The 9,518-nt window shown below is 32.4% G+C and overlaps 1 protein-coding gene across 2 annotated transcripts; it reads right to left on the bottom strand.

The window, feature by feature from the left end:
• Positions 1-2,126: 2,126 nt before the first annotated feature.
• LOC102629818 (glutamyl-tRNA reductase-binding protein, chloroplastic) lies at positions 2,127-5,168 on the bottom strand. Of its 2 annotated transcripts, XM_006491972.4 has the most exons (5): positions 4,560-5,163; positions 4,367-4,447; positions 3,328-3,432; positions 3,059-3,208; positions 2,127-2,527 (listed from the first exon to the last, which is right to left on the bottom strand). In XM_006491972.4, exons 1-5 carry the CDS (start codon positions 4,932-4,934, stop codon positions 2,288-2,290), a joined length of 951 nt encoding a protein of 316 aa, XP_006492035.2. In that variant the 5' UTR covers positions 4,935-5,163; the 3' UTR covers positions 2,127-2,287. The 2 variants fall into 2 exon arrangements, with proteins under 2 accessions (XP_006492035.2, XP_006492036.2); XM_006491973.4 differs by lacking the exon at positions 3,059-3,208 and having other exon boundaries at positions 4,560-5,168.
• Positions 5,169-9,518: the final 4,350 nt, after the last annotated feature.

Below are 9,518 nucleotides of genomic sequence, written 5' to 3'. Positions count from 1 at the left end.
TTAAACATATTTAAAGACAATATGATTATATTTAGTTAAAAATAATAATTTACATGGATTCTAAGTTAAAATTACTTAAAAATAATATTATTATACTCATAGAAAATTAATAATATTATTATATAATATCTTTATTTGAAAATATAATATTATTATATTTATTTAAAAATAATAGTATTAAATTATGTACATTATTCATTTTATTTATTTATTTATTTGTTTACTAGATATTTATTCTATTATATTTGTACTTGTTTAATATGTTCATATGCTGAATGTTCATCTTATTTATTTATATTTGCATTTTTTATTATAATAATATTTTTTCATTGTTTTTTATAATAATTTAATAATCTTTTGCCACTCTTTTTATGCATCGTTAACATTTTCATTGTTTGCAAGGATTTGTTTTGATTTTTGAAGTTTATTTTGAACTTCTTAGTTGATAGTTTTGGTGCATTTTGATAAAATTTATTACTGCATGTTTGAATTATGAGATTTATTTAAATTTTAATTAAAGTTCATTTTAAATTTTAATTAAAGTTCATTTTAAATTTTAATTAAAGTTCATTTTAAATTTTTGTGGAAAGTGAGGATATTTAGATAAGAAATGTTGTGATTTGTCTAAATATATAATTTAAAAGTAAGTTTTCTTAATTATCTTTTTTGGTAATTTAACTTCACAAAAGCACTTTTAATATTGTGGAATCAAACAGTCTAATGGCTAAAAAGAACTTTTTTAATTGACAATCAAATACCCAACATTTTTTTATCAAAAATTTTACTTGTAAAAAATCTATTTATAAAAATTTTACTTCTAAAAGCTCTACTCAAAAAGTTGTACTAGACGTAGCCTATTCTATTGCAGATTAAATTTATACTACTGATATTATTAAGAATGAGAATAATACTTGCAGATCAGAACTGAATCATATTAAATAGAAAGTAGTGGAAAGACAATTGTTTATATAAGTATCTACTTGGCTTTTTTTTTTTTAATTTTCTTTTTGGTTTGGTGGGATACGACGTTTTAACGCAATAATGAGAGAGTCACATTTTATAGTTTACGCGTATTGTTGGCAGAATTGGTTGACTTGACTTCAAACCAGAGTGTGTTTTGAGAGAAGAATTCCAGTGCCTTAATTTGTCACTTTTCCAAGTTACAAAGAGGGATGTCACTCGAAAAAACAAAATCCAAATATTCCAGGTATGATTCCATTTAGAATTAATTTTGAGAGTTTTCAAAAATTACAAATTAATTTTTTTAATATTTTTTTAAAAAATTACTTTTGATAAAATTATTTTATCGTACAACAAATTTTAAAAATAAAGAAGAAGTAAATTAATTTTAACTGCTTTGTAAACAAGCAATATGTTATTGCATTCGTTGGGTTATATTCATTCATTAGGTTGTATTCATTGCAGACCTTAACAATTGAAAGAGACTAACGCAGACATGCAAATTATATTCTAAAATCTCATTTAAATAATATAATAAATGATGTGTCATTTATTGAGTGAATAATCGAATTCATGAGTTGCTGATGAATTTATTACAGTTCACACGACCACTATAACGAAAGATGTGCCTATGCAAGGGTGAGGTGGCAATTGGCAGTAGATGACTAGATGGGTGTTAAATCCTATGGCAAGAGTGAATGCCTTAAATTATGAGTTTCAAGGCCATGGAGAAAGATTGGAACAACTTTCATTCTGGAAAAAATTACCAATACGTCTCCAGACAGAAAACGTTCTGTGTGACTGAATCAGTAGCAGTGAAACATACGAATAATTGGAGCTTGTGGAGCCAGTGGTGTAGGTAGAACACCAGTTGTAGTATATTTCTGCAGCCACGCCATGTTCAATTTTTTTTTTTTTTGGGTGGTGCATTGAAGTTTTTGTCTAATGAAGACTCATATGATTTGATGATACATGAAATTGGTCGCTGCACGGCAAATTTAACAGCAGAAACTCAGTTCATTGTCAAAAATATTGCAGGGGAATGTGGTGCTCACATGATCACTTAGGTGGTTAATAAGACGACCCAAAACGCGTCCGTTTGATCCTGGATCTGTATTTACATTGAACATTTTTGGTAAGAATCTCCCATCAAACCTCCAAGAAGCTTTGTGAACATAATATCTGATTCAATCTTACCTGATGTATATGCTCAGTTCAAACACATCGCCACCAATTAGGATCTACGGTATAAATCTTTGGAACTACAGATTTTGAATGTTAACATATCTAAAATAGTACAGCAAAATTGTGTTTAAAAAATAATTCATCACAATCCCCTGTATGGTATTTGCTTCAAATGTTTCACCTTCTTAAAGTTGGGGGATTGATAATTTTTTTCTACTTCCCAAGCTTGTTGTGACATGCAGTTAAAGGAGGACTTCGCACCCTTCTCGTCTGTCACTTCTGTAGGGAAAGGAATCCGGACATCAAACAAACCCTTTTGAGGACAGCTGATGCGCACGTCAAAGCCTAACCGGTCAACCCATATCATCTTTGCTTCTAAAACCTGCTTAGACCATTGGAATTTCATGAGAATAGTGAAAAACATCGAACAACATTTTTTTTTGTTTCTAAAGTTCTAAGGACAAAAACAATCGAGTTTCGCATTGGATAAGGCATTTTGAATCAAGCATCAAGCATTATCATAATGTAAACCAGACATTTGTAACAAACCCTCAAATATAACAAAGTTCCACTGAGGCAGAGAGGAAAACAAAATATCTAAAAGAGAAAAGCTTGAATAGGCTGTTGCAGTGTTTCAACAGTTTTAACTTGTGTCACTTTTATCCCCAAAAAGTTCAGATTTCCTATTTGAGATCACTACAAAAAGTTTGGTTCATCAAAGTGCACACACCCCTCACAAACTTATGTCGTTCAGACGCATACAGATCAATTGTATATTTTTCTATCATTATTCCTAAAAGTATACTAAGGCTTTCATTAGCGTTCAGGCTTTAAAACTGCAGTAGCTAGGGAAAAAAAAAAACAAAAACAAAAGATAGCAACAAAATTGTCAAAAATCTTGTTGGCTGCAAACCTGGAAGTCCAAATCAACATATATGTTGCAAAAGCGGTAAACATCTTCCATGTTATTTAAATTAATCTCATTGACAATCTTTTCTGCAAAATGTCTAAGTGGATCTGGGCTTGCATTTCTATAATCTGATGAAGATACCCAAATTCCATCCTGAAATGGTTCCAAACATCAGATTTGTTCTTGAATTAAACAATCATACCACAATGAAACAGCTCAAAATTTCAAGGAAAAACTACATGGAGAAAAAAGCAGGTAAATGCTCATCATACCTCTGCAAAGTCTTCCATCTGCAATACCCTTTCCACAGCAACAACATATATGAGTTCCTCATTAACATCTTCTCCAAACCTCATTTTCCACATTGAATGAAGTCGCTGGAAAAGAAATGGAATTTCCAAATTCAAACTAATGAGTCATACAGCAGAAGGACAATTCCTAAGAGTGGAACAGGAAAATGGTCAATCTGACACTGTAATCAAAATTCTTTTAATTACTGAAGTCAAATGTTCAACTCTTGTCTCATCTATATATAACACAATGAAACAGCTGAAAATTCTTTAGGATGTTATCAGAGATCAAGATTGCTTAAACCGTATACAAGATAACCATATGGTGTGTAACCTTAAATTTAGTTGCAATAGTTTGGCAGTTTATCAAGCATCAGCGATCCAACTCATTTTAAGAAATTGTTACAGTTCCAATGCAAATTTCCCCAAGTGAAAAAATTGATAAATTAATTCTACAAAATGTAGGCAGCATCATGTACCATTAAGAGCAGCAAAACTTCAAAAATAAATGAACCCATGTGGGATTTCTAACTGTAAGCCGTGATATATTTGCCTACTCCATATCAGATGATATTAATACCTTTATAACCCGATATCTATATAAATGGTACAAAATGCCATCCTAGTAACAATCAACAATCAAACCCTATTCCAATGTTGGTGATTCAACTGTACCATTTACCAGTCAATCATTAGAGGCTATAGCAAGAGAAACAAACTGAATCTGAAGCTGGCATAAACTTCAAGAATATATGAAATTACTGAATCAGAAAGCAGCAAAATCTCGAAAAAACCTATGAAATTTAGTGCATGTAAACTGTAAGGGAGCGAGCATACATTGTACTGTTAGAGACCAAGGACCCCACACTTCCTTATAAAATCATCTAAAATAATTCGAAAATGAGCACTATTATTGTCCCATACTAATAATAGTTTGATTAATTAGTTGTTTCCTCTTTCAACAAGAACGTGCCTGATCAGAACTTCAAATTTTTTAAAAATTATAGAGAAAGAAAAATACCTTCGAAATCATTCTATCTTTTGGCTTATCAAGGACGCCTTGGATTGTACACTGAGGAGTCCTCGATCCACACTGATCCAACTGATCCAAAAATCAAAATCACACACACATTCATGATTATCTAAGCAACACTCCAGAAAAAGATAAATAAACAAATAAACCCAAAATTTTAAAAAATAAAAACATTTGGTACCTGAACATGAAGACTAGACTTCTTGTCAACACTCAACTCTTTACAAGAATCACTTACGCACAAAACTGGGGACCCTTCATCATCAACAGCAAATCTAACGCCAACACCCAAAGGGCAACCTTCTGAAGTCAACATAGAAAGGGTGCCAATAGAAGACAACTCCATGATTGTTCTTGAAGCTTCAGCAGGAAATGGCTTGTCGTTTGAGATACCCACATGGGTCGTTGGGCATGAAACAGTTGAAACTGAGCATTTTAGAGCTAATTTTCGAAATGGAATTTGCTTACAGGGAATGAATTGGGGTTTAGCAATGGGTTTGAAGGGAATTAAAGGAGGGAGAAAGTGGAGTGTTAGAGATTGCGTTTGAAGAAGCATTTGGGTACTCGTTGATTCAACAAAAAGAATGAATTTTGAGAAGTGGGTTTTGGTCTTTTGAAGATTTTGTTTCTGGGAAAATTTGTTGAGGCTGTTTGGTTGGTGGAAAATGACCGGCAAAAACGAAAATTTTGTAAGAGCCAAGGAGATGACTGCTAGTGATGATGAGTACTGATAGATTGGAAAGAGGGCGGAGAGATTCAGTACATCGCGTGTCAATCATTAATTAGCTTGGCCAACCAATTATTTTCTTTTTAAGGAATAATTTTTATTGATTTTTTATGATATTGCTCGCATAACAAATAAGAAAAAAGATCCGAATTCGTTGGAGCATATCCAACGCAGCGCCAACTAACACAAGCCATGCGATTATATAAACTCGATCTGACGGTCACGATTAAGGCATCAAAGAACACAGGATATGCATAGGATTATGGGTATTTGTCTACGGAGACAACTTAGAGGCCATAATTTCGCACGTGCCACAGACCGTCTCTGCCTCTTCTTCGCCTTCGCTCTTTGTTGCTTTCTTTATTATAATTGGAATCAATCTCATCTTCACTCCGTCACGTCAATAAAATCAAGCAATGGCATAGTTTAATCAGCCGAGTTTCTTTAGAATTTTTAAGAAATGGAATTTATTGCCAAATGCAAAGAAAAAGGAAAACTTCTTCTCAATATAATAATCTCACAAATGATATCTGAGATTTACAGCAATTAATGAGATAGCCTTGATAGCTATGGCTAGAACTATTGATTGATTGGGCTGCTTCATAAGTTCATATCCTCTATATTTCTATATAACAAATTCCTCAGGAAATGCTCCCCACTCCAAGAACTCTGGTCTCAATCAAGCCTTGGTTGCTGTTAGGGATGGTAAAATCTTAGGTTGGATTTGGGTATTACAATGACCGGATCTTATCCGGATGCAATCGGTCTGGGTCCGGATTTGGGCCGGGTTTTAATTTAGGTACCCAAATTTTATATTTTTTAATATTATATGTATATATATTTTTATTTTTTGGTAATTTTATAAGTTTTAAATTTATTTCAATAAAATTTGACATGAAAATATAAAGTTTAAGTGTTTAAACTTTATATATATATAATAAATGAGTCAAATAAATATAAATATTTAAAATAATATATATTTTATAAATTTTTTAATAAAATTCAGGTTCCGGGTTTATCAAGTGATGCCCAAGACCAACCCGGCTTCATACTCGAATCGGGTATTCAACGCCCGGGTATGATCCGGATTCGGACCGGGCGGGTATTTTTGCCACCTCTAGTTGTTGTTCCATACAAAGTCGTAGAGAACTATGGCCCCCTACCTCACAACCACACACGCTTATGATGCCCGCTCCCAAGTGTAGAAATAAGAAACAATCAAATCTCGTCCTTCGACTTCCTCCTCTACTCCTCCCATAGTCTTATTCCACGCTTCTCTACACCCTCCAAGTTCTCCTTCTTGTTTCACCCCTCCATCTCGCCTGGCACCACACCGACGCCCTTCGTATGTGGAGGGCCAACCCGTTGTCGCCTTGGTTGGAGAAAATCATATCAAGTTGGAGAAAATCAGGTATATGCAGTTGTAGAGGACCGACCCCGTTGTCACCTTAATCGTGACCGTCAGATCGAGTTTATATGATTGCATGACTTGTGTCAGTTGGCACTATGCTGGAGATGCTCCAACGCAAAATGGTTTCTTTTAATCATCAGTATTTAAATGGAGGGACAAGTGGTGGGCAACTACTACACTGGTCTAAAAATTTCAAAAGTTATTTTTTTAATTCAATTAAATTATAAATTTATCTTGTTAGATTAATTAAATACATAAAATTTACATTTAAAATATATTAAAAAATTTCAGATTAAGATTTATATAAAAAACCACACAAATATTTTATACACACGTGTGAGTTGAGTTCAAAACTTGGTCTTTTTAAAATTTATTTCAAAATCACACAAATTGTTTATATACAAACATGTGTGTAGAATTCAAATCTCAAACTTCTTATATACGACATGCATCAATCCCATTGCCTATCGCATATAATCAATTTGTCCCACTAAATTTCTGAACAATTTTCGAAAGTCATAATTTAGGTTATATGTGTCTATTTTGGGCATATGATATACCGTTTCTAACCTTGTAACAAGACGAATTAAATCCAAAATCGTTTATGCCATTCTATCACCCGGTCAAACAAAAAATTTACTTGAATCTAAATGCGACATGCACATGTTGCATTGTTGCACATAATCACAGTATGTGTGACATCCATATAAATGTGTCATATATTCACTTTATCATATTTTGTAGTGTGTAATCGTATTTCTTTTGTTCTTTTAATAATTTTCAAGCATAATGAATTCAGTTATGCGTTAATTGTGTTACGACATTTGGTAGGAGACGTTGGCAAATAATTGTATAGAGTACATGGATGCTAAGAGTACAATTTTTTTGGTTCAAAAAGATTAAATATTTGATCAATTTCTAGCATGAGTGTATGATGTTTTGCAGATAAATCTTAATGAATATAATATCACGATGAAGACAACTTTGAGGTCTAATAACATAATCTATCATGCATGTTCACTATCTATGGATATATTTAATGATGAAGTGGTCAAGGTTATGTTACCTATGGCCTTTGATGTGGTCAACTATGGATGCCTTCATATATTTCTTACCACATCTCCTCGAATTCCAAACCAAGGTCTTGAGGGAACAACTTGAGGGGTTGGACATATGGACACAAAGAATTTAAAAAATGACTTATAGGGTTGTGGATGCTCCACTCGGGTGCAACTGATTACTTAAAAAATAATGTGGGTACGTGTAAATGGATAAGGTCTGAGTTCGAAGGTAGGTGGTACAATATACTTAGCACCAACATCGTGGAGAGTGTAAATTCTTTCATGAGGGAACCACGATAATTTCCTATTGTTAATCTTGTTGATCACTTTAGAAAAACATCCTATCAATGGTTTTATGATAGAAAAATTATGGTTGAATCGATAAGTACTCATCTAACAACGTGGGCAGATGAAATAATCGCCGAGATGAGAATTTTGGCCAAAAGAATGACCATTTGTCTTGTGCCTCAGTATCAATTTCATGGTTTTGGTGGTGGTATTAAGGAATGGATAGTTGATGACAAAACTCAAAAGTGTTAAGGTTGAGATCCACTCTCATGTTTCAAATTATGGTCATAACACTCTCTCATATTTGTATTTTGTATTTTATTTGCCAGTTAATTATTATGCCAGTTAATTATTATGCCATTTAATTCTTAACTAAACATTAATATAGATAAATATGAGATCATATACCTAATATACCACAACTATATTAGCGTGTCGACATTATGTCAAAATACTATATAAATCCAAGGAGATCTAGATTTATAAATTAACATGATATTAAAGAAACCAGTAAAAAAAGAAAAACACAAACTAATAAAATAAACTTTAAAACTCACTTGAGAGAGTAATTAATTTAATGATTTGAACCATTGAGCTTCACCTTTCACCTCAACTTAGAAAATTAACCACTCATATTGAAAAACAAAACACTCATTTTACTTAACAGACTTCTTAAATATACTACAAGAGAATGAACTACACAATAGAAATTTTTTTCCTAAGCCTCAATCTCAACTTCCTTTCTTTTCTCCTCCATTGTCTGTCTTCGTATTCTTACCTTTTATAGGCAACTGATCATGCCATCTTCTTTTATTTTATTATTTTTTATTTTATGTTTTTATAATATATATATATATATATATACATGGAAATGCATTATACTTAAGTGGGAAAATGGTCACCTAACTATCATGAGCCTGTTTACTTACTTTCTTTTTTTAATTTTTTATTAATTACATCTCTTCAATAATGCATTCCAAATGGCTCTAGCAATTTTTCTTTGTTTTCCACCTTCAGTTCCAATTTTCTCGTTATTCTTGAAATATTTACAATATAAAAATTAAGATACTGCAAATTAATTTTAATATAAAATTTATTAGGGAAGCATTAAGATAACTTAGGAATAATGAGCGTATTAATCAACACTGTACATGAAACTTTCCTCTCTGACTTATTAAATGAGTGTCAATCAGATGCATACATAATAAGACTTGCTCCTGTAGAGTATTCCAACTTGATCAGCTTATCTGTGTGCATGCAATTGCTGATTTTTTGACTGTTTGAGTTACATAAGCATTTGTTCATATTTTTACAATAAGGAATCATTGGTGATCGCATATAGACAACCAGCAGAGCTGGTTGGCAGCATGACAGATTAGGAAGCTCCAGCAGAAATCTGAAAAATGAAGGTTAACCCACCGGTAGAAGCACTACTACATGGTATTCGTTCAAAGCTCAAAATAGCTTCTATTGGTGAGTATGTAAACTAGAGGACTGTGAAATGTGGGTGGTGCAACGAGCCGACCCATAACCGTAAGAGATGTAAGAATCTCATTACGTCGAATCCAAACTAGTTGTATTATTCCAAGTAATTATGTATTTTGAACCCTTAGTTTTTGTATGTTGTACAATTATAAATAATGAACTATTTTA

Source organism: Citrus sinensis, chromosome 7 (genome assembly GCF_022201045.2).
Source record: "Citrus sinensis cultivar Valencia sweet orange chromosome 7, DVS_A1.0, whole genome shotgun sequence".
NCBI lineage: Eukaryota > Viridiplantae > Streptophyta > Magnoliopsida > Sapindales > Rutaceae > Citrus > Citrus sinensis.
The sequence above is the reverse complement of the archived record's forward strand: the minus strand, read 5'-3'. Positions and strand labels throughout refer to the sequence as shown.

Bases quoted from the DNA above. Each gene is read 5' to 3' on its own strand.
- LOC102629818 (XM_006491972.4), bottom strand. From the start codon at position 4,934: ATGCTTCTTCAAACGCAATCTCTAACACTCCACTTTCTCCCTCCTTTA. The intron at 4,448-4,559 runs GTACCAAATGTT...TTTTTGGATCAG, and splicing joins AGTCTAGTCTTCATGTTCAG to TTGGATCAGTGTGGATCGAG. The intron at 2,528-3,058 runs GTTTGCAGCCAA...TGGTCTAAGCAG, and splicing joins ATGTTGATTTGGACTTCCAG to GTTTTAGAAGCAAAGATGAT.